The sequence below is a fragment of the Malania oleifera genome, chromosome 6, assembly GCF_029873635.1.
Source record: "Malania oleifera isolate guangnan ecotype guangnan chromosome 6, ASM2987363v1, whole genome shotgun sequence".
NCBI classification, from domain to species: Eukaryota; Viridiplantae; Streptophyta; class Magnoliopsida; order Santalales; family Ximeniaceae; genus Malania; species Malania oleifera.
The window spans coordinates 28,711,933-28,737,027 of NC_080422.1; the positions used below are offsets into that span (position 1 = coordinate 28,711,933).

General features: G+C 33.1%; 1 protein-coding gene across 2 annotated transcripts; it reads right to left on the bottom strand.

The window, feature by feature from the left end:
- Positions 1 to 2,386: 2,386 nt before the first annotated feature.
- LOC131157287 (protein TOPLESS) lies at positions 2,387 to 14,822 on the bottom strand. Of its 2 annotated transcripts, none has more exons than XM_058111327.1 (27): positions 14,632 to 14,822; positions 14,098 to 14,191; positions 13,815 to 13,994; positions 13,563 to 13,676; positions 13,320 to 13,478; positions 12,574 to 12,751; positions 12,365 to 12,488; positions 12,139 to 12,248; positions 11,867 to 12,032; positions 11,638 to 11,747; positions 11,461 to 11,527; positions 11,302 to 11,375; positions 11,095 to 11,190; positions 10,914 to 11,009; positions 10,665 to 10,792; positions 10,292 to 10,526; positions 10,020 to 10,181; positions 9,835 to 9,936; positions 9,468 to 9,614; positions 5,310 to 5,420; positions 5,021 to 5,200; positions 4,799 to 4,927; positions 4,618 to 4,713; positions 4,190 to 4,378; positions 3,944 to 4,110; positions 3,248 to 3,524; positions 2,387 to 2,648 (listed from the first exon to the last, which is right to left on the bottom strand). In XM_058111327.1, exons 2-26 carry the CDS (start codon positions 14,175 to 14,177, stop codon positions 3,311 to 3,313), a joined length of 3,414 nt encoding a protein of 1,137 aa, XP_057967310.1. In that variant the 5' UTR covers positions 14,178 to 14,191; positions 14,632 to 14,822; the 3' UTR covers positions 2,387 to 2,648; positions 3,248 to 3,310. The 2 variants fall into 2 exon arrangements, with proteins under 2 accessions (XP_057967310.1, XP_057967309.1); XM_058111326.1 differs by having other exon boundaries at positions 14,098 to 14,235.
- Positions 14,823 to 25,095: the final 10,273 nt, after the last annotated feature.

Below are 25,095 nucleotides of genomic sequence, written 5' to 3' on the forward strand. Positions count from 1 at the left end.
AGGAAGAAGTAAAGGCCTACTAATCAAAATGGTAGTTTAGTAATGAAGGAATTTATCATTAAAAATATCTTAAAAATATAAACCATAAGTATACAAATTCTAAATTTAGATAAAAGATAACTTGGTTATAATTTATAAGACTTATAACATTTCTCGTCCACAGTGAGCATAAGACACAAAAAGAATTTAGTCAAGCATTTAAAATTAATTGAAGTATAAAAATAAATAAAAATTATAAGAACTAGTTGAATTTGATAAAAAGATAAAAAAGTGAGTTCGATCATTAGTACAAACCAACCTTTTCGATTTGGGGTCCATTTTCAATTTACCTAATCTATTTTCAAGACATCCTCGAGGTCAGGCTTAAAGAGCTTGAAGATTCATAGCATTTTGAGGATTATAAAGAGAAATGGTATATTTTGATAATACTGTTGAGTTGTATAAAGTTTAAGTTTATGTTTTTATGCTTTATGTTTTAAATCTGTTGAGAAATGAATGATTGTAAATACTAGTTGTGGATTGAGTTTTTGGAAGATTATGGAGTTGCGAATACAGGTGGATGAATGGTTAATATGGATTATAGATAGAAATAGTAAACTCTGACATTATATTTATGGAGATTATGTTTTTATTTTCCGTTGCGTATGTTTGGATTAATGGATTTTTAGGATTTTATCAGTTATAATGCACCGGACCGGGTTTAAGGGTTCGAGACGTTACTTTTGGTAGAAGTATTTAATTTTTTTTTTAAAAAAAAACATAATTTGTATTAACACAAACACCATTATCAACTCATAAATAAATCATAATTATTTAAATCTCTTTTCTTTGCATCCATTTCTTATCATTTTATACAATTACCTCTTGGCAGCTTGCAAACAAGAGCTTAAGCTTAATCATGCCCAACTCGGCTCCCAATTTAATAGATTACTGCAAAATTAGCTTGTTAACTTGGGAATTGAGTTTTTAATGAATTGGTAATAGGCTGGTGAAGTAACCCTTTAAATAACTTGTTTGTACGTAAACTAGGGTTAGTGTTAACTCAATAATTTTGCTTAGGCTTTATTTAAAGGCTTGTTTGGAAACTTAACTATTTATTTACATTGATATTATTTTCTTGTACTTATATTTTAAAACATATTCCTTTCGAATAATCGCTTGAAGGAAGAACTCAAAGTGAGCTGGGCCTTATAGCTTTTGAACCATGTGAGTCGTACTTGAATTCAGCTTGTTAATTATTATGAAACTAGCTTAGTTCAATTGAATTTGAGCCATCTGAACATTATACAAACCACACTAGACTCGAACTCAAGCTTAAGCAATTGATTTAAATGAAAATTTCAAAACACCCAAAATAGGTAAATATGAAAAAATAATACACACACACACACACACACATATATATATGTTAATTTTGAGCAAATTAAATGAATTATATTGCACATGTACATGGCATGTATATCTATTTGTGTGGGAGTGGTTGTATAATACACTGCCCTAATTAAAAAAAAAATTGAAAATTATTTTTAAAATTCTCACATCCCTATCCCCAAACCCTAATTAGAACGGGCTTTAAATTTTATATTGAATTTTTGTGTAACTTGCAACATCTTGCTTTGAACCAAAGCATTGAAACTTCCGCTCTCTTCTTGCTTTCCTCATCAAACAAATTTCCAGAGTACCAACCCTTTAATGTCGATCTAATCCAAACCATTCTCCTCTCAAGTTGGTTCTTTAATCCAAAACTAAACTTCTCATAGTTTCGTGGCTTTATAACAGATTATTAAACCATGCGAAAGGAGAATATGTCAACAAACATTAAAAGAATAGAATCCATTCTCAAAAGATACCCAAACAAGCAGTCCATTAATTCTAAACTGAGGTTCCGCAGGGTACCCTAATCCTTGCCTGCATCATAGTGATCATATGTTCCAACTTCAGATCTTGGCTAAGGAATGGGAGGGGGTAGACCACTTGGGAAGGGAAATGAGTCCTGGTTAGCTCACTTGATCAGTGATTAAGGTGAAGATTGGTCAGCATTTGGCAACAAAAATTGGGAAAAAATAAATATACAAGCACGTGGCAGAAATTCGCCAGAACCATGGATCGAAACCTAAATGAAATTCCCAACAAGACAATAATTGGCACACCTCATTTTAATCCTTCATGAAAAGGTTACCAAAGGCAGCAGATTTGATGGAAACTTCAGACATGTGGGTACAAGGGTAGAATCCACTACAAAGGATCTAGGGGACTACTGAAACTGCGAAGAAGATCTAATTTGTAGAGAGGAAGGGCACTAAAACAAGCACGCCGACCAAACAGCCAGAAACTGCTGCAGCCACCACAACCAGTGCCTAGTGGGGTGGGAACTTACTTGCAAGAATTAAGCAATGTTGAAAAGCATATTTTAAGTAGAAATTTCAGACCACAATGCAACATGCCACATAACAGCATTAGCACTCAAGTAATCAACAAAAGATGTCCTGAAAAATTTGGAACCTGCTCAAAGAAATTACTATGAAGTGAGCCAACAACATATTTTTATACGAAAACTCCTAAAGCATTTACCTTACATGAATTTTTTTCCCAACATGTTAGGTCTTAAGCCTCTGCATGTTGACTTCAGTAAATTACATTATCTCAAACTGCACAAAGAAAAAAAAATCAACATAATATATAAGAAAGGCTTGAGGCAGGAGAGTAAAATTCTAAAATTAAAAAAATAAATAAATGCAAAACCCATTGCACAAAGCTCCCACGCCATTTTGGAGGGTCATCACATACACAGTCTTACCTCCACAATTGAACAGGCTATTTCTATAACTTGAACTTGTGACCTTTTTTGTTGAATGCAACACCTTTACCATTGGGTCCAGGCTTGCCCTCATTTAAAATAAATAAATAAATAATTGTGCAACCGTTTAAATCTGAAGGTCACAGGCTCAATAATGGGAAGAGTCTTCAAGCATAGAGGTTAAGACTCTGCATCTTGCCCACCCCAGAACCCAAATGGCATTGGAAGTTGGGAGCCTTGCGTTCTGGGTGTTAAAAATTTTGCATTAAATTGCACCACCAGTATTCTGGAAACTAGATCATCACTACCAGAAAGTTCGGTAACCCAGTTCAATCACTGACTCACTTTAGTTAATAGTAGGGTGAGAGTGATAAATCAGCTGGTTAGGTGGTCTGAGTTTCCAAATACTGCTCTTCATAACAAATGCAACCAGTCTATTGCAAACTATACCTAAATTTGAAATGGGCCAGCAAGCAAAGCATGTAAAAGAACTTGTGCTCTGGCATCCATTAATTATCTTTGTGGTTGATCTGAACCTGGAGCACCAACTGAAGGCGTAGCTGGCACACTACTTGCTGACCCATTTTCCACAGGTGGCGGCACCCCCCATTTGCCTTCAGATTCAAGGGGCTCAAAGACATGAACCCCACCATCTGACAGTCCTAATGCAAACTGATTTACTTCTTGTGGATGTGCCGCAATGACAAGCGGGTATACATTAGAATTGCTGCCAAAAGGAAATAGGAAAATAGTTCAAAATGAAAACAGCTCATACATTTAAGAGGAAAACCATGACCACCAACCCAGATCAGACTGTAAATATGTGAATTTGGAATATATATACATTGATTGCATAATATGCTACAAGTAGAAATGACCTATTTGGTATGCCACTAACAAGTTCCGTATGATCATGTACAAATTTAGAAAAATTGTTAATTTGAAAATTTCCAGAGAAATCTCTATATTTCAGGTGTTCAGACATTTTGAGAACATAACTATTGATGGTAAAAACATAACTTAAATATAGGTTAATACACGCAACCCATTATTGAAAAGCAGGAGATGCTTCTCAATCTTCTCAATGAAGTCGTTTTCCAGTAACTTCTTAATAAAGTCATGTAGGCAATGGAGCAAATAAAATACCTGACACTAGCTGGAAGATAAACAGAAGGATTAATGCGACATCGTAGTCGGAGATTTGCAGCATTAAATATATAGACACTTGCATCTAAAAAGCTAGCATACACCAGGTGGCTATCACATGAGAATGTTGCATGGGAGATTGGAGCAGAAGACTCACGCGGGACCCACTATAAAGAGGAAAGGACAATATTAGAAACTGAAATTAAAATATATTTCCACAAGACAGTTGATTTAGACAAAAGATACCTGCTTCACACATTCTAGTTTTGTTGCTTCATATATGGCAAGCTGAGTCTCATGTACAACTAGGAAGTGCATCTGGTCCTGATGAAACTGTACACGTGTATCTGATTGTGCTGCTGGTGTCCTCCCACTTGGAACCTGCAGGAATCGGCTCTTCTGCTTTTCCCATCCATCGGAGTTCCACACACAAAGCTAGAGTAACATTGTGATCAGGGAATCAATATCCAAGCTATAACAGGATTTCTCAGAAATGGCCAGAACAGAGAAAATTTAGTCATGTGTGCAGTGATTAGATTAGACTGGGATACCGAAATAATTTGCGGATGATATTATTTTGAAATGGATATCAGACAAGCAGTCCACTAGCCCACACATCCATCTTTGAAATATTTCGAAATAGATCACAAATGTAAATAGGAAAGTTCATTAACCTGAGCATCTGCTCCAGATGAAACCAGCACATTCAATATATGTGAGAAAGCAAGGCCAGTAATTCTTTTAGAGTGGCCTTTAAGCTTGCTTTTAACCTGCATCAAGAGAATACAACAAATAAAAAGTGTTGCTTCCTAAATCACAATGGTCACAGATAGTTGATTATGACCTAAAGCATACCTCATCTACTCGCACATTATAAATTTGGATCGTTGAATCATCCATGCCAATAGCAATTATATTGTTATCCTGAGGATGAAAAGCAAGAAATGTTGCTGCAGGCGGTGGAGGCATGAAAGTTGTCATTGTCTGCACTTGGCCAAATGAAACTAAGATAAATTATATGAACACTGAACAAAAACATCTATACCAAAATAGAAATATTCTTCCTTCCTATATTACCTTAAAAGTCATCATATTGAATAGGGAAATCTTTCCTCCTGATGCTGACATCACATAAGAATCATTCTTAGACAAAGCAAAGCAGGGCACAGCCTCTTCAGGATTTGTGTCAGCAATGTCATTTGTCATCAAAATGCCACTTGATGGTTGCCATAACAGAGGAGGAACATTAGCTGTTGCCTACAAAATGAAGCATCAATTGTGAGGATGTCACAAACTCTCCAAATTTAAGATAAAAGTACTAACAATACCTAGCAATACAGGATATAGACAACATTTCACAACATACCTTGCCACTTGTGTTTCGGTCACTTCGCTGCCATTTCCAAAGCAGATGAATGGCATTTGAGGCTAATGCTAGAATAGCATTACCTGAATTTGTATAGATTAACCTGGATATCTGTGGCATTGAACACAGAAACTAACTAGGAAATCATTTCTTCCAGAGGAAAGAAGGCATAGAGGGGCCTCGTAGATTAAAATGGAGTTATAACCACAAATTCATTCGACATATAAAATCTTACTGCAGTAAAATAAGGCATATTTTTCAGCACTCACATGATCATCAAATAAGATTGGCAAAGAAGTCTTCCTATTTATTGTCTAAGATTATGTGTTATACATTAAAGGGCAGACCAGTGCACAAAGCTTCCAGCGTATGCGGGGTCTGGGGAAGGGGTGGACCACAATGGGTCTATAGTACACAGCCTTACCTTGCATTTTTGCAGGAGGCTGTTTCCATGCCTCGCATCCATGACCTCCAGGTCACACGGCGACAACCTATAACTGTTCGCTAGAATGAGAGACAACTTTTACAGATTGCTGGGAAAGCTAAACAATGACAATAATTTTTTTATTTCATCCCACCTGGAGTATGAGAATGGATTTATATTTTTTAATAGTATCCTTTTGTTACATCCATTTGTCTTCCCAAGCTAGTTTCCTTTCTGTTGACATTTCATTATAGATGCATTGTGATAATTGTAAATTATTTTTTTTACCAAACATGAGATCCGGCTCATTCTAATTAATTTGCAAGCCAAGAATTGCAAAATTACATTTTCAAAAATCTATCATCTTTTTCTATTCTCACTAATAAAATATAGTGAAAGCTGCTGCCAAAGAGGGAAAAGAGCATTAGAAGAACTCACTCTTTCTCATATCCTAAAAGTTATCCATAAAGTAGTTGCACAAGAAAGATTGTAGATCAGGCTACAAGAGGATCCATTTCTGCTACACCCACTGCATTTGACTTCCTCATCACTACTAAAAAAAATTTAGCAGTTTCCAGACCATGATTTACCAATTAAGTAATGTCTTCAAACTAATTCGTCCCTAGACCATTTAGTACAGCAATCATCCTAGCAGAATACTAGGCATCAGAGCAGAAGTCAAGACCATAAAACTCTTTGCCAGTTACCATAATTGGGGGTAGCAACAGCTAAGGTCCATTATATCGACAATGCACAAGATGTGACTTCAATAGCAACTTAACTGTCTAATGCAGTATCTGCCATAGACAAGCCCATGAAGGCCAACTTCCTCCAGGGATAGCTAGTAGATATTTTAAAAAATAAATAAATAAATAAATAAATAAATAAATCCTTATTGCATTTATGCTCTTGAACTAGTTCATCCTAGTGCCACACATGGCAAATAGGGTCACTTTAGCAATATCTTCAAATTATTTAATTAAAGCTCACCTACTCCCATGCCCTTTTCTTATGCTTCCATGCTTTATATTTCCCTCTTCCCTCAATTTTTTCCTCGTTGCATAGTTCACTATCTAGAATGTCATAATCCAGTTGCATTCAACATTGTGCTCAAGTGAACTTAGATCTTGTCAAATGGTTTGGGGCCTTTGCTCAAGAACTCAATCAATTTGGATGCATTTTTCATTAATTGAGAAATGGCATCAACATAACTTTTCACGCCTCAGTTGAATTCCACTAAGTCATTCAACCATTCTTATTTTTTATTTTTTATAACTTCATTTCAATTGCTTTTTACTACTAATTTTAAATACAAACCAGCTTAATATTCAAAAATGAGAGCAACCCTAAGCCTAGTGGTAAGGGGTTGGGGTGTTGGGGAATGGGTATTTACTGTCAAGTGGCCCAATGGTGCCACCAGAAAAATAAATAAAAGTTAATGAAAACATGTACATTTCAGATTGACCTTTTATGGAACAGGATTCCAAACCTTTCCAAGCAACACAGCGGATCAACATTTGTTAAGTTTCTGTTTCCCATCACATGTTGGAGGATTATGCTAATACCACTATGAGAAAATCAGGGGGGAAAAAAAAATGTAACAGAAGAGGCAATCTCTAGAAAAAGGTCGCACAGTATCTTCAAATGATTGAAACTTTCAAAATGATGCGACTTCAAGTCTCATTATTTACAAAGCCAACCATTACAAATTTTGTTTGGGTAAATATTCTCAAAGTGCTGCCTTGTAATACAAAAAAATAATAAATAATAATAATTCTGAAAATGAGGTTTTAACAGAGGATTTATAAAGAACATGTGTCTGTACTTCATATGACAAACCCACGATTATAATAAAAGTGTTCGGTTGATTTTAAATTTGACTCATTTCATAATGCAAAAAAGAAGAAGAAGAAGAAGAGAATGAGTTATAAGTTTTGCATCAAGTGTTTGAAAAATTGCATACTAACACCAGAATAGCATCCCATGACAGAATAACAGCTTTTAACACTTCAAGTCTTTCCCAGTATTATTATTATTTTTTTTTTAAATTGCAGGTAAAAATAAGGTATTCAAGTGTAAGTGAGTCCAGCTTATTCACGAGCTACTTGGATTTGACTCATCCCCTAACTTGACTCAATTCTATTCTACTCAAGTTCGAGTCAAGTTTGAACTACTAGAGTATTTTAATGAATCAAATTCGAGCACCGTAATAATACTCCGTATTAATACCACACACAAACACACACAAAAATCATCTCACAAATCTTTAAAAAGCAAACAAAGGGATTCGGCACATTGCCTCTTGACACATTCATCATCCTTTTGTCAATGACGATTGAGCCTGTAATTAAATAGGTCTCAATCGGACTACTGAAGAACAAAATCTTGAATGAGCAAGGTCAAGTAGGCTGGTACTCCAAATGGATGGGATGTCTGGGGAGACACATGCTTATGGAGGTGCTGGTGACCTCAACAGAAGAAAGATAATGGATGAGAGAGACAAGAGATCAAGATTGAGGTTGAGATTTTTATGTGTGTGTGTGTGTGTGCGCGTGAGAGAGAGAGAGAGAGAGAGGCGCAGGCTACTCATACCCGAAGCTTTAGCTAATAGCTATGGCTGTCAATGTGGGACTCTAGTGTAGATGAATCAAGGGAGGTGAAGTGTCTAAATATTTCTAAAACCCCTCTATAGGAATGAAATTGTTAAATGACATCCACCTTGTGTTATTTGTTGAAGTAATTTGGAGGGGGCTCCAAATACCTTTCTAAAAATCTCCTGGAACTTATGAATTCTCTCTTAATATTACCCAAACAAAGAGCTTGAAAAAGAGAGATCTTAAATAGCTCTTAGAAATGAAATTCCTCTTCAAAATACCCTATCCAAACACATTCTAAGAGAGGAAGAGTACTAAGCTTCCATTCTTGAACCAGGAACAGAGTCTTATAAAAAATAGGCCATATGTTTCAAGATATTTGTCACTGTTATCTCCAGGAAGTTAGGTATAAGAAATGCAACAGAGAATACACCTCCCAGTTACACACAAAGCTAGATGAATTGTTAACTACCAATTTTTTTATGTGTACATACACATGAAGAATGGTAACTCAGCTTGTTTTAATTCTAATATGATAAAACTTGTTTGGAGCTCATGGAATTGACTGGAACACTTCCCATGCACATGCAATAATCCAAGCTGCACATACACATTTGTTTGGTTGGGTGTTTTCTTTGGTGGGCTGGCGGGAAGGGCACAAATCAAACTTATTTGCGAATTCAATGAGGAATTTGAGGGATCAGCAGCAATACTAGTACATATCAATCAAAAGGTTTTACCAATTACTCAATAAAAAGATAATCATTAAAAAGTCGGGCAGCTCCTTTGTTACAAAGTTAAAATATCAATAAGCTAGAGAGACAAAGAAAAAGCACTATAATATTTTTTGTTTTAAAAAAAAAAAAATTGATAGCAGAACCCAAATATTCTTTACATGAAGCATCAACAGCTAATTGGAAGTATCCATGTCCAAATAATGAGAAAATGAAAAATAGTCAGTTATAAGCATGATAGCTACAATGTCAATAAAATACCCAAAAAAAACAGTCTGCAATTGCTGAAATAGGAAAAATAGTCATAGATGTCATTGATGGAAAGTTAATGGTCAAACATGTTCAGAAAACAAAATCAATTTATTGATGCATTAAGGGCATTATAGGTAGAAAAAACAGTTAGTACCTTGGTTATTCTCAAGTTTTCTGGAAGCCTTGATGAACGACACTGAGAAGGTTCATTAATTTCAGTCAGCTTCCAAATCTTTGATTTGTCATTGGCTTCTTCAGTTAATCTAGGTTTCACATCTGCCAAACTTCTTGCATCGCCATTCTTTTAAAAAAAAAAGGCAAATGTTACTTGGAAATAATCATGAAATAAAGTCATAAAGGTCTATTTTACAGAAAAGGAAATAAAAATACTGCAACAATGGAAAAAAAAAATACAACAAATGCTCCTCGAAATTAGCTTACATGCTGTACACTTCAGATGGTGAAGGATAAATGTGCAAAAATAATAAATATATAAAGAAAGAAAGGCATGAGAGACGGACCATTCCAGCAATACCAACCACAGAGGCACCTCTGTCCACAAGTCCAGCACTAGTAGCGGCAGCAGCGGCCACGGCAGCAGCTGAAATTGTGTTTATTGCTGGCTGCATTGGTAACACATATTAGAAAGAATTTATTTCTCATTAAAAGAGATGTCCAAGAATGTCCAACAATCTAGAGAAACTACCTTGGCGACTGTTTCTGATGCTCTTGAGGCATCATAAGAAAGATTTTCATATGTGCGCAATAACCGCAGACCATCAGAATTTGCCAAAACTTTAATGCCATTATCATTAGTAGAAACAGCCAGTAGAGTGCCATCCTTGTTGAAGCGAATACGTGGACTTGCCTGGAAATAAGAAAGGTGAAAATAAGTAAACTCATACTCATCTTCAAATCTTCCCTTAGTTTGCTTGATTCATGTAGCCAAAAGAAAACACACATTCATATAGAACTTACTGTAAGGCCTCCATCAGCATCAATACTTGTTAAAAGTTGAATGTTGTCCATATCCCAAAATTTAATTGAGAAATCATCACCAGCAGCTAAAAACCGGTTTTTAGTTGTATCAAATTGCACTACTTCCAAGGAACGTTTTCGGAATCCCTGATAGGTTCTTTTAACTGCACCTTCACTTTCATTCCATTCAACAATATATGACTCCCCATCTTTACTAGTTCCACATGAAAACAGCCTACAATCAACCCCACCCCCCCAAAAAAAAAGAAAAAAAGAAAAGAAAAGAGGAAATGAGAATAAGAAAAATGTTTAGTATGACCCAACAAGCAACAGAGCACTGATAGTGTGAATACACTGGGTGAAGTAAATCAACCTTGTGCCATCAGCACTGTAAGCCATTGTCGTGTAGCAGCGGCCAGGAGCATCATAATCAACTCGAGATCCCATATTGTCATATAACCATGCTTTTATCTTTCCATCCAGTGCAGTGGAAAATATGAACTGAAGCAGATTAACAGAAAAAAGAACATAGAGGAACATGAAAAGACTGGAAAAATTCAAGTTGCATGAAGGCAAAAAATAAAAATATACAATGTTAGGCCAAGAGTAATGCACTTTTTACCTGGATGTTTTCTTTATAATGAGGGCATACAGAATAAACAGAAGCATCATGACCCTCAAAAGTATATTGTTTTGCACCTGTACTTGCATCCCAAACCTAAATTTGAAAAAAAAAAAAATTAGAAAATGCTTGTGGCATTTCCCAACTTAATTGATTAAATAGACATCCTCGAAAAACTAACCTTGATGGTCTTGTCATCGCCACAGGTTATTACACAAAGTTGTTTATTGGGGTGCGAGAATGCAAGATCATTTACTCCTCCAACATGTGCATCAATCTAAAGAAGAAAAAGCGGTATCATGCAATGTCAGATGCAACATAGTAGATAAGAGTGGTGCAACAAGAAATAAAGTAATTGGAAATTCAGAACACTTAGTGCTACACATACCTCCAGGTGTTGCCGTACATCATCAGCCCCATGATAAGCATATATTTGTACAATGTGCCTTGAGTATGCAACCCCTGTTTGTTGGGAAGGACAAGTAAAGTAATGCTACTATTAACCTTCAGAAATTAAGCACTCAATGTAACTTATGTTCTAGCTTACCAAATAAAGAACCATCAGGGCTCCAAATTATGCGGTTGACAGACACAGCCTGATCTTTAAGTGCTGCCTGAATTCCATCAATACAAGTACAGCTTTCAGGCACTAGAGCAAGCATTAAATGTTCCAGCACAAAATAATTGGTGTTTTCTTTAAATAATGATATGAAAGGAGACAAACCTGCAGGGGCATTGAACAAGCACCAAGATCCCAAACTTTGAAGTTTCTTGAAACCAATTTTTCCCTAGATCCAACTTCCCAGAGCCCAATGTCCCCCACATTGGTACCAACTGAAGCATCACATTGATGAAGTCAATTTCCAGTTAAAACAGTAACAGAAAAAAACCAGCTACCAAACAACTGTAAATTAAAAGATCACGTAAGCAAAATAAGCACCAAAAAAGCACACCTAGAAGTAATGTTTGTTGAACAGGATGAAAATCCATGCTCATAGGGGATGATCCCTGATTCAAAGTTCGTGCAACAGCTTTTGGCAAGTCATATGGTGCATTATATGCCTGACTATGACCATGACCAGGAAATGATACTGGCAACACATTAACAGGCAGATTTACCTGCATGAAAAACAAACAAAGATCAACAAAAATAGTAGTCAAAGTCCGACAGGAGTTCATAAGACGGCTAGGGAGATATAGTGTGGCAAACGCCAAACCAAATTACCTCCTCAGAAATCCCCATGGGCCTTGTTCTTTTGGAAACATGTTCTGAATCTCCAGAAGGATAGTCTACAGAAGGATTAGTTGGAGGAGTTCTCGGATGCTTCAAAGCAGCTACAAGAGGAAATGAAACGAATAAATAAGAAAAAAAATCAAAGATATGATACATGATCTGGTAACATCACACAATGAAACTTGGAGGCCTGTATAAAATCAAGAGAAAATAATACCTGGGATTGATGGAGCTCCAAGGCCCATGGCTCCTCCAGAAACTGCTGGATGGGTTACAGTAGGAGGATTGGACATCCAACCTGCAAGGGGAGCTGGAACTGGTGCAGCTGTAGGTTGAAAAGGCTGAGAACACAAAGGCCATCATATCAAAAGATATTTAGATGTAAACCAAAATGGATAACACCACCAACTAGGCCAGATAACTCACCCCATGTGCACCTAGGGGAGAAAACCCTCCAGCCTTAGGTAAGGACCCTAGCAAGGGATTGTTAGCAGGGGATGGAGCGCGTGCACCATTTGGTTGTCCACAAGAGTGATCCACAAAGAGAGTTTTTATATCAGGATTTGGCCTTGGGTTTTTACAAAGCTGGTGCTGCCAATTTAAGCTGTACATTTTTATATAAGAAATCAGTATCTGTGTGCACTAAACACAGGAGAAGTATGCAAATAGTATCCATTTAAACTAGGCTGATGACGAGTAGTAATGCCAAACTAGGATTTAAAAGATTGCATATATTCTATCCTGGTCCCATACTGTGAAGCATATATTCCATGGGCTATAACTGGAAGACTTTTTTTGCTACTTTTGGAAATTCTACGAAAATTCAGATTTTCATTTTATTCACCAAAAGAGACAACTAGATTTACTTCACATAGCCGAGAAAGATATCTGATTTATTTCATATAGCATTTCAATCACGAAAACATTCTTTTATGAATTACAATAGAATTGATAATGAATAGAAATTATGTAAGCACCTAAATTCTAAAAGCAACCTTAGCATGCAACAACTACTCATTTAAAATGGCATGGGAGACGAAAGGCGCTGAAATAAATTCTGTTCAAACACAGTGGCATCATTCAGTTCAAATGAGTGCCACTCGAGAGTCACTTTAAATTCAAGTATACAAACCAAACCATTCAACCTAAATGAACCATTGCCTAAAAATTACCTTTGGTTGATAAGAGTTCGCAACCGTGAATTTTTTAGGTTTGGAAATGTCAATTTATCACGGAATAAGGGATTCGCTTCAATAAGCTTCTTGAGTTCAACCAACATTATAGCTCTTGCGGACTTTGTATCTCCATATTTGGACAGTTGCTCATTTTCCCTACCACACATCGTGTCAGTATTGACTACATTAGCTAAACCTGCATCAAAGTGACATTTAAGGACATTCATATAAGATTTATACCTGAAATTCTCTAGTGTTAAGAGCTGAGTGATTTCTTTGAAAAGCTCTTCATTAAATGTGGCAAACACTTTAAGGTCCTTCACAAGGATATCTACGGCCTTGGACCGGTCATGTCTATCAAAAAAATACAAATGACCAAATTCACAGACAAAGTGATTATTTATGAAAAATAATTGTACATGGAAAAAATAATAATAAATCCCATAAAAAAGTTGAATGGACAAGGAAACATTTTAAAAATTTCAAGCATACTTATCCAATGCTTCAAGATATTTCTGTTTCCTTATTTCAAAAAATATCTTCATTGAATAACGATTGTCATCTACTTTGGTGAAACCAGAGAGATACTTCTCAACCTCATCCCAGTTCCCATTATGCACTTCATCCTCAAAATACTTCATGTTAAAGAAAAAGCCAGATTCTTGTTCAAGCCTAAAAATAAAACAAGCCATACAATAAGAAAAAAATGAGAACATAATCAACATACGCCCAAAAATAAATAATTAAATAAATAAACATCAAAATCAAAACCTACTTGTGAACAGTCTCTTTGAACTTTTCCTCATCGAGAAACTGTAAGATCAGGAACACAAGCTCTCTACTGAGAGATGACATTGTAACTACCCCCTCTTCAAACCCAGATGAACAAAAATCACCAAATATATCAGCAGATCTGTTCCAAAAGGGAACAAATTAAAAAATAAAAAACAGGGCATCGGTCAACACAAAAATTCAAATTGAAAATAAACAGCACAAATGACTAATTTCAAATACTAACCAAAAACTAGATCACAATAACCCTATATTTGCGCAACATATATATGACCATCACACAGATTGAGCATCATACCGACATATATTAACCAAAACCATCTTCAAAAGTGGAGAATAAAAAAATTAGGGCTTCTTTCTAAAGGATCATAGACATGAAAGCAGCTTTAAACCAATGGAATCAAAGAAACAAAGGAAAGGGGAAAATTGCAAAAGCATGTCAATAGGAAAGAGAAAGAAGAGGAGTTAAAGTAGAGATTCCGGAAGACAGAAAGAAGAGAGCTCGAGGAAAGCTTACCTTGAAAACGAGCAGAGAGATCGATTGCAGAGAAGAAATTTAGAACTTAGAAGACACCAAGTCGCCGAGAGAGAGAGAGAGAAGGGGAAACGAGCTCAGATGGGAACACTCTTTCCCTATCTACTTTCTCTCTCTAGTCTCCCTTTCTCTTTCTACTTCCTCTCTCTACACTCTTCTCTCTCTAGAGAAATACGAACATTTAACTTGCAGGAATGGCGAGTTAAATAGGAAGAGGCGACAGATAGCGGAAGATAAGTACAGAGACTTATGGATCATAAGCGCAGTGACTTACCGAGCGATACGTTGATGTTCTTATGCATGTGTACAGTTCAAAGTGGGTCCCACATAGCCGGCTTCACTTTGTCGAGTTTATCGGCGCGGAATCTCCAGCTGCCAGCTGTCCGTCAGCTTGGACAGACGAGGCGTGATCTAGTACTTTTATTGCGTACGGAATCCATAGCGTGGGCGCTTTTGATTTGCTACAGAGGTCTTGAAAGAGTTTGATTTTGATCGGACGGTTTGGGTTTAAGGGTGACGAACACCCGACGAGGATGGAGAAATAGTTGGGACAGCGATTTTCACTCCTCTCAGATCCCCGAAGAAACGACAAGGTTTTCTCGGACGAGGCCCGTGAATTTTGGACACGGATTTGGGAGGGAATTACGGTTGTGCCACTGGGTATTTATAGTTTGTATTATTGTATCACGTGATTTGAGTTCATGATTTCGGTATGAGATGGCGAGTTAACGAGATGGATGGGTTCTCGGGAATACGAGAACACGGGGGCATTGATTTTACCGCCATATTTTCGGGAGTAATGGGGTTGTTTGAAATAATTGCATTAATAGTGATTTTATTAATTGCAAAAAAATTAAATGGTATAATATTTGTAATGGATTCTTTGGTCAGTCTCGTGAGAGAGTTCATGAATGTGCTTCTCACGTGTATGTGTGCCTACCTTTTGGTGGAAAAACCTTACCCGCTGGTTACGCCTTTCGTCCAATAAAAAGACGCCACGTAATTCTGCCCCGGTCTATGTGACGTCATTTTGATCCAGATGAATCGCAGGTGACAGGTCTCGGGAAATTTAAATCCTTTTCTGGTTTGTTTTACTTAATTAGTTTTTATTTATTTTTTAATTTTGAGAACACTAGCATGTGGAATTTTCTTTAAAAAGAAAATGATAGAGCCATTCTTGGTTTTGGTGAATTCAGAATACTTTTTGATAATTCCTTTATTTTATAAAGTATAAATTGAGTGTAATCTATCTGCTAATCCACTTTTTTCAGCTTTTAAAATGGTTATTTTAATTTTTTCAGAAAATAAAGTTATAAAAAAACTTTTAAAAATCCAAACTTTTGAAGAACAAAAGTTATAAAAAATGACTTTCTTTTTTTTTTTTTTTACAGAATTACTTTATTTCATTAGGTCATGTTTTAAGCTTGGAAAGCTTAGAAAAAGAAAAAAAATAAAGAAACATATGAAATAATTTATATTTTTTTTATATTTGATTAAAAATAAAAAGTGAAAAAAAAGTGATTTAATTTTCGCATCTCTAGTTTTCTTATTTCTTTAAAGTTAAATCATGCTTTAAAATGTTTATTCTTAATAATATTCAATATAAAAGGAAAATATAATTCTAAATTAATTTTATTTTTTTATTTTACTTTTCTCCTTTTCTTATAAAAGTCATTGATTCATCTGAGTTGTAGTGTTTCTAATTTTTTTTTCAAATATTATAAAAAAATTCTCATTTATTTATATCTCCTAAAATAAAGAAATTATCGAAAAGAAACGGATTATAAAAACACGTTTGTTTATGTAGTCAGTTTTTTTTTTTTTTTTTTTTTTTGTTGCCGATTTTCAGTTATTTGTCAAAAAATTGAAAACTAAATTTAATGATTTTTAATTGTTTTGGTCAAAAAATTTTAATATCTATAAATAGTTTTTTTATTAAATTATTCATTTTATACACTTTTAAATTAAAATCAAAATTAAATGATCATAGAAATTTAAATATAATTAAATGAAAAGTATATATAAATTTTAAAAAATAATAATAAAACCAATTACAAAATACTTTTACTATTTTTTAATTGTCATGTTCAATAAAATTTTTATTATATAGAAAAATTTGAAAGTAAAATAATTATAATAAAATTTATTTTTACAATAGTATTTTTTAATGTGCACTATTTGTAATTTTATTATTTTAATCATATTTTTATAATATTATTTGATTTAAAAATGAAAATAAACATTTTTTAGCTATATTTTAATTTGTATTTTCTTTTATAAATGTTAACAAAGTAAGTTATCGGTTTTTAGTTTTTTGGTTTCTATTTCTAGTTTTTTTATTTCGTTTCTTTAATTTTTAACAGTAATAGCAAACTGTCGCTTAGCTAGCTTAAAACTTTTTCTTTGTCTAAATACTCAATGATATCAATCTTTTCCCCCCAACAATCTTAATTAGTTTTTTCTTTTCTTTCAAAAGTTCGTTGTTTTCCTTTGTCAAATAGTTCAAATTAAGCCTAGTTATTAAACTTCTATGTTTGAAGTATCAAATTTAAATTTTGATTATAAATATAAAGAAATTTAAATAGTATGGAATGTCTTAGGTTTATGTAACCCAAGTCTACAAAAATGAATATACTCTCTTTCAAAAAATGAAAAAAAATTAAATTCGATGTGGGCCTCCAAATAACTAATAATAATAATAATAATAATAATAATAATAATAATAATAATAAAAGTTGGCATTGTCACGTTTAAGAGTAAATAAGGTAAGAATGAAGAGATTAATATCTGTCGCACCAAGTCATGCATGTGAATTAAAAAAAATCAAATTAAACTATGTTATTTTGACACGAAAACAATTTTATTTTTCTACTAATTATAAAATGTAGTACATATGAATTAAAGTAAAATATATTGTTAAATTGCATAAATATGTATTTATTTAAGTTATATAAATATTAATTAATTCAGAAATTAAAAAAAAAAAAAAAACCCACTTATACGTATTAGAGACGAACACAAACACTCCCCTATAATTAAATTAAACCATAGCTACGCACCAAACGGTGCTTTTGACTTCTTCTTCTTTTTCCGTTTTATTTTCTTCGATTTCATCTTGTAGGGTATAACATAATAACAATTATATAATAATAATGATAATAACATTGTTCCTCATTAAAAAAATTACTAAAAATATTAGTAGTACAACACATATTATGTAAACACTATTAAATGGCATGTGAGTGGGTCATGATTATGTCTTAGTAGCGTTGTTCGTAAACACACCCTTTTATGCGTTCTCATTCTTTTTCCGCAAGGTTGAACATCGTTGAAAATCTAATAAAATTTATTAAATTTAATGAGAATTTATGCTTTAAAATAATTTTAATTAAATAATATTTTCTTACAATTATACATATGCAAGTATCATTACTTAGGAATACTTTTTTCAATAATATTTTTTTTAGAAAAGAAACCTGATAATAAATTGATTGGCTACTTTCTAGACACCTAATATATAGTAATTGAGAAATATTTATTTAAATACAAGTTTGATTTTACGAGAAATCAAATTCATAAAGTTGATATACAAATTGCTTAGGTTTTGCTTTTACTATTGAATTACTCTATAAATTTTATTATACAAAGTGTTTGAAATTTGACTAAGTTATATTTCGCATTCTACGTTTTAAAGTGTGACAATTTAATTTTTGAAAGTTTTCATATTTAATTTATCTCAAGTCCTTGTCGAGGATCTCGTCAAAATTAAAATTAATTTTTAAAGATTGAACTTAAATTTTTTTAAAAAAATAAAAAATAATTTGATCAAACTGTAATTTGTCGCAAATTAAAATTTTACAACGTTCGGCACTACACTTATTTTTATTTATTAATTGATAATTTTTCCACTTTTCACTTTGCAAGTGAAATGAAAATAAAGGGCAGTGCAAATTAATCAATATTATTGAAATTAAGGATAAAATTGTCATTCGATATATAAAAAATAAATGTGAAGTACTTTTAGAGGAAGATGTTATTGACACCAACACTTGTCTTTTGGACCATCTCGGGGGATAATCCAACGGTAGAGAACTCCAAATTGGACTTTCGTATACATAAAGACGACATTTATTACGATAGGGAGAGTCCATGCCTACGCGCTTTCAGATCGCGTGGAACGCACGTGGCATTGACAGAAAGAACAAACTAAGAGATCGTGTGACTAATGTTAGACGGAGGCCCATGATGCTCTGTCTCAATTCCCGTTACAGTAGATTTGATTATAGATGAGAAATACGATATCACTGTCATGTGGGCCCTACACAATTAAGCTTTCCAACTCGTTTGGATTACTTACGTACATTGGATTTTTTTTCCCCTCTTTTTTTCCAAGTGGATTTCGCCTACAACCACCACCACCACAATAATAATAATAATAATAATAATAATAATAATAATAATAATAATAATGGATCGTAAACTTCATATGTGTAAACATTTGTGGTAATTGTAATAAATATAAAAGAAATATAAATATTTGAAGTAAAATATTTGAAGATAAGTGAGGATTTTGGGTTTTAGATTTGACTTTATGTAAATTTAAACAACATTGTCTAAATCCATACACAATCAAATTTAAGATTTAAAATTTATACGAACCAATTCTTACATAAGAAGAAGATATTTATATTTTATGTGTATTTAAATTTGTATTTGTAGTTAAACAAAATTAGTTAAATAATAAAACATTAAAATGAGATAAAACAATTTTTAATAAACAATTACAACTAATGTAGTGTTCGTGAGTACATATTTTAATATTTAAACTTAGATTTGTGATTTTTTTTTGAAAAAAAAAACGACCAATTATATTATCTTATAAAATATATACGTATTAGATTTAATATATGAATTTCATGTTACAAAATGTAGAGTTAGTCCAAGGTGTGTATATAATACTAATTAATAATGGAGTCTCACCTAATTATTTTACTAGTTTATCAACATTCAAAATTCTTTGACAAATTTCTAACACACAAATATAGAAAAACAAGGGTGAGGTTGGGGTGACGTCCTTGTGATATAGGCTTCTACAGTGCGGGTTAGGGTTAAATGAATGACCCAAACTCCGACGTATAGTTTTATATATTGTCACAATACTAATTGTTATTTGTTAAAGTACAATAAGTTATATTTATTATTTAATTTAAACTTTTTATGCACATGCAACAATATTTACACATTAACTAACTTATAGTGAGCCCCTTAGCATTGAAGTTATCTTTATTTAATATGAGAATTGAATATTCTAACAATAAATATTCGTATCCAATTTTAACAATTGGTACAAGTAATGTGTCGTTTTTATCTTTTATACCGACATGTAAAGATTAAATTTAATGTTACCAATTTAAAAAAAAATTGTCTTGCAGTACAAAAAATTTATCAACAGTTGCATATTCATAAACATATGAGTTAAAAAGTATTTTTTGAAAATTTTAAATTTGGCAAGTGTTGTTTTCTAAAAACAAATATAAGCCTATTTAAATGCAAAAATAACTCAAGTTTTACATTTTAATTTTTAAAATCACAAAAGCACACATTTATTTCTTAGTTTTCTGACATTTATATAAAAAAATTTTGAAAAACACGTATGTTTTTTGGTACATTTTTTCAACATTTTTCATGTAAATAAATGTTAAAAAATATAAAAATATTGTGATTAATTTTTTGTAGTTTGGACTAAAAAAAAAAAGGACGTTGCATGAGGAGGAACAAGTTTAATAAATGTCTACTGCCCAATCGAGTTGGTTCAAGTGATAAAGACAATTTATAACCCAAGATCACAGGTTTGATTCTCCTTTAAGAGTGTATCCTGATAAATTACCACGATGCGTCAATAAAAGGACGACTTTCACCTTACAAGTGTCGTGGCGCAGTATAGTATCCAAAGTGACACGACAAATCCTAAATTATTAAAAAAAAAAAAAGGACTAATTATTTTCAATATTACAATATAACGTGTATATATGGGTTGATTTATTAGTCCCGAGAATGAATGAGAGAATGGCGTGGGCAGATTTTTGTGGATGTGAAGGTGGCTTGAAAGACCATGGATAAAACGACGTAGTTTCCAAGGAGGGTCCTCGCACATGGACTCGTGGGGTTCCGTGGGGACTACTTTCTCCACGGTTGCTGCTTACCCTACGCATCCATCCACCTACATATTTATTTATTTTTATTTTTTTGGGGAATTTCTTGGGTAGATGCGGGCGTTGGTCCTCTCCATTTAGATTTCCTTTTCATTAAAACGACAGAAGAATGATTGATTGGTGACCTTAATGAGAAATATTGACGTTTTCCATATTTCTATTTCGACATTATTTCATTTGGGATTACTGAATTGGAATGTTATGAGACTATAATTTTTTTTTTTTTTGAAAAAAAATTAAGGGTTCTTTTAATTCTGTTTTTTAAATTTAATTTTTAAAAAGTATCAAATATAATTTTTTTATTTTAACAATATTTCTACGGAATAAATGAACAATAATACATATTTTGGGCTATTTATTTGTGAAAATAATTTTATTTTTATTTTTTAATTTGTCAGACAATGCAAAAATGTCACATTGTCTTCTAGTTTTTTTAATCTACATAGAAAATTAAATTTTTAAAAATATTTTTTGTTATTTTTTTTTAAAAAAAATTTAACTCTTGATTGCATATAAGAGTATGAGATTCGAACCTTACATTTTAATTTATATGAATGATATATCACATTTTTCTAAGTAACTTAATTTAATTTGAGTAGGCAATAGGATAGTTTTGAATTTAGTTGGAGTTAATGCAATTATGGATATTATAAAGTTATTATTGGTTAGATTAGACTATGAATTGGGGGGTTTTTTTTTTTATAAAAAAATTCTTTCTATTTCAAAAGTTCATTTAGTATTGGTTAACTATGATCTCAAATGTACTAATCTCATAAAATCATATTATCTTTTTTAAAAAATTAGATGTATAATTTTAGAAGCCGTGGTACTTACCAATTTTGAACTTGTTTCCACTTCATGAAAACTTATTAAATAAAAACATCATTTTATAAAAAAAAATTTCTTTATTTAGAGCATTTATTTTACCTTGAAACATAATAATTCATAGACAATAAGTTGAATAAAAAATATTTTTTTCTAAAAAATATCTATAAAATGCTACATTATTTATTTTTTTTGGATTACGCACCGGATTTCCACGTGTTCGTTTTACGGTCCACGTGACTAATCCCGCGCCCTTTGAAGTTGACCCCATAACTCTAAAGGAATGTCAATTTTAGGAATTCAGAGGTGGAAACGAACTCGAGAGGGTTTGAACACCCGATCTCATGAGAGGCACTCTCACAGTCCATACTACCACCTGAACCACACCCTAAGAGTATGCCACATTATTCTTGTAATGATTTGTGTTACTTTTAAGAATTTAAATTTAGTAGAATAACAAATTTTATGCACTATTGGAAGGACATTGAATTTAGGTTAGCTCATTACAATAAAATTTATTTTTTATTAAACAAAATTCCTCATTTAAAAGGGTCCAAAAAGTTGAATCAGTCTCAAAAAGACGCAATACCCATCACCAAAACTTGACCATTACAATTATTATTATTTTTTTTAAAAAAAAAAGTGGTTAAATTCAGTGATAGGGACAAGGCAGAAATAAGGGGAGTTGATAATGGGAACCAGCCAGCCAGCCATAGGGGCTCCTTTCAAGGAAACTCCTCAGAAAGAGACCATTTCTTTTTTCTTTTCATAACTATTACTTTATTTTCTAGGGTGATTTTCTCGGGAAAAAAAAAAAGAAAAGAAAAGAAAAGAAAAGAAGAAGCTTTATTCGCCGTGGTGAGTTTTCTTGGAAATATCCGCTGCAAAACAAAGGGAGATGCGTCTGTTTGCACACGTCATTTTCAGGCTGTCCAAACCACAATGTTATTATTATTATGATTATTGTCGTCGCGGGTAACTGAGAAATTGAATGCTTTGCCTTTGGGGTCAAACACCATGCCTTCTTTATTGTCCCTTCAATCTTTTCCCCTTCATTCAAGTCCCGCCCTTCTATAACTTCATTATTTATTTTTTTTTCTATTTTAGAATTTAAAGAATACCTATTTATCAAAAAAAAAATTGGCCACATTTATGTTTGGATACAATCAGTAGAACTAGTATTATATTTGAATTGTATTATATTTAAATAAAATATAATATAAAATCATATTCAAATTTATTTAAATTCAGGATCCAAAGTTCATATCCTCAAACACAGTCTAAATTTTTTGAATTTATTACTTTATTCATTGAGTTGAGATTTTACAGCTATGAAAAAGTCCCGAGATAATATTTTTGAGATGGCAAAAAAAAAAAAAAAAAAGGTGCATGAGGGTTGTTTTTGTCAATGGAGTTTTAATTTTAGGAGTTTTATAGTAGTTGTCAAAATTTGTGTTAGCTGGTTTAGAAATTTTAAAAGTGCAATATCATATTTATAAAACTCATGGGGTGTCTTTGAGATTTTCTATTTACTTTTATTTGATGTACTAAATGATAAATTTCTTCTTTGATTTTCACTTTGCAAGTGAAAAGGATGAAAAAGGGGACAATGACGTCATTTTATTAAGTGAGAAAATAGAATTACCAAGCTTCTTAATTTAATTATTCTTTTTATAAATAAATTAATAAGTGCATGTGGGTGTGCTCATGTGTGTGTGAAGTTATCAGCTAGGGCAAATGCATATCCAATTATAACACAAGTTCAAGAGTAATTCAATGGTAGATTATTGGTTGTCTTAGAGTTAATAAGGTATTGTCGCATCATTCCGGAGAAAGGTTGGAATTGTGAGGAATAATAAGGTTAACTTTGATACAATCTCAAGAGGAAGGGGGGGGGGGGGGGGTGAATTGAATATTTAAAAATTCTTTCGTAGGTCAACCAGTCTAACAACAGTATTACACAACTCAAGGTCTGTCTATGCAATTATAAATCCAATCATTCACAATAAAGCATATATGTGCGATAAATAAATTGTGAAAATGTAAATTGCACACACGATATGTTATCGAGGTTCGACTAAAGTGTCTACGTCCCCGCCTTGGCTCATCAGCACAATGATTCTATTATAAGCTCACTTCACAGGTGGAGCGACACCTAATACAACCAAGTCAATTAACGAGACTGACCTCAACCTATTTATTTTCCTTTCAAATCTTTCTTTTTCTTGCCTTGTTTTTCATTTTTATCAATTTTTGGCTCAAGGGGACTTAAGACTATCTTTTTCCCATTACACCTAAAGGTATAGGTGTTGGCACGCCTATTATGCTAAACATCAAGGTCATAAAGCTAAGGTCTCCTAAAAGAATATGTGCAACAATTATAAGGACATCACACCAAGTTTCATCTTCATAGTTGACAATTTTGATGGGATCTAAGCATTTATACCTCACGGACATTGTCGTTGCATTTACCTAAGCAACTTTGTAAGGATGGAGATGAGGTTCAACTTTCAAATTTAATTTTTCTGAAACTAATTTTGAAACTACATTCATGCAGCTCCCCCCATCAATGATTATTTTGCAACTTTTATTCTCACACTTAATGTAAGTATGAAAAATAGAAGTGCGGTGCAAATCCTCTTGTTCTCGAGGGGTCACCATTCTGCATCTCATGACATTCAAATTAGCAGTTTCATTTTCCTCAATTGACAACTCATCCTCACTTGCTACTTCCTCGAGGATATAAGGTTGTTCTTCTCCTGAATCTTCCTCATCATCCTCTCTTTCAATAGCCAAATTTCTAGTTGGACATTGTTTAGCAAAGTGGTCTCTTTTGTGACATTTATAGCACACATCATTCCCAAGATTTTATTTTGAGGATCCATTCATGGGTGCCTTTCCCTTCCTCTAGAAGTCATTAGACCCGTGTTGGTGGATCTAGCCTTCTCATATGATGTGGCTTTTCTTTGGTAAGTATCATTAGAACTGTTTCCAAATTTTCTTCCCATTTGAGCTTTACACATTTGCTCATAGTCATGTGTCAAATTGAATGCATGTTCAAGTGAATCAATATGATGGGAAAACAACTTTTTTCTCAACTCGAGTTTCAAGCCAATCCTAAAATAAAAATTTTTTTGGTTATTACTTTCCTCCACACCACACCTAGTGTAAAGTTCATCAAATTTTCTCATATATTCAATCACACTTAAATTTCCTTGCCTAAGGCTATAAAGTTGGTACATCAGGCGTTCCCTATAAAATATTGGGACATGCTTTTCTTTCAACCTATCTTTCATCAAGTCCCAATGCTCTATAGGCCTATAACCAAGGTGAGCTTCTTGTCTTCAACATTCACTTAATGGAGTTTTTTTTGCTCGGTCAACCTCATTTTTGCAAATCTCACAAGATG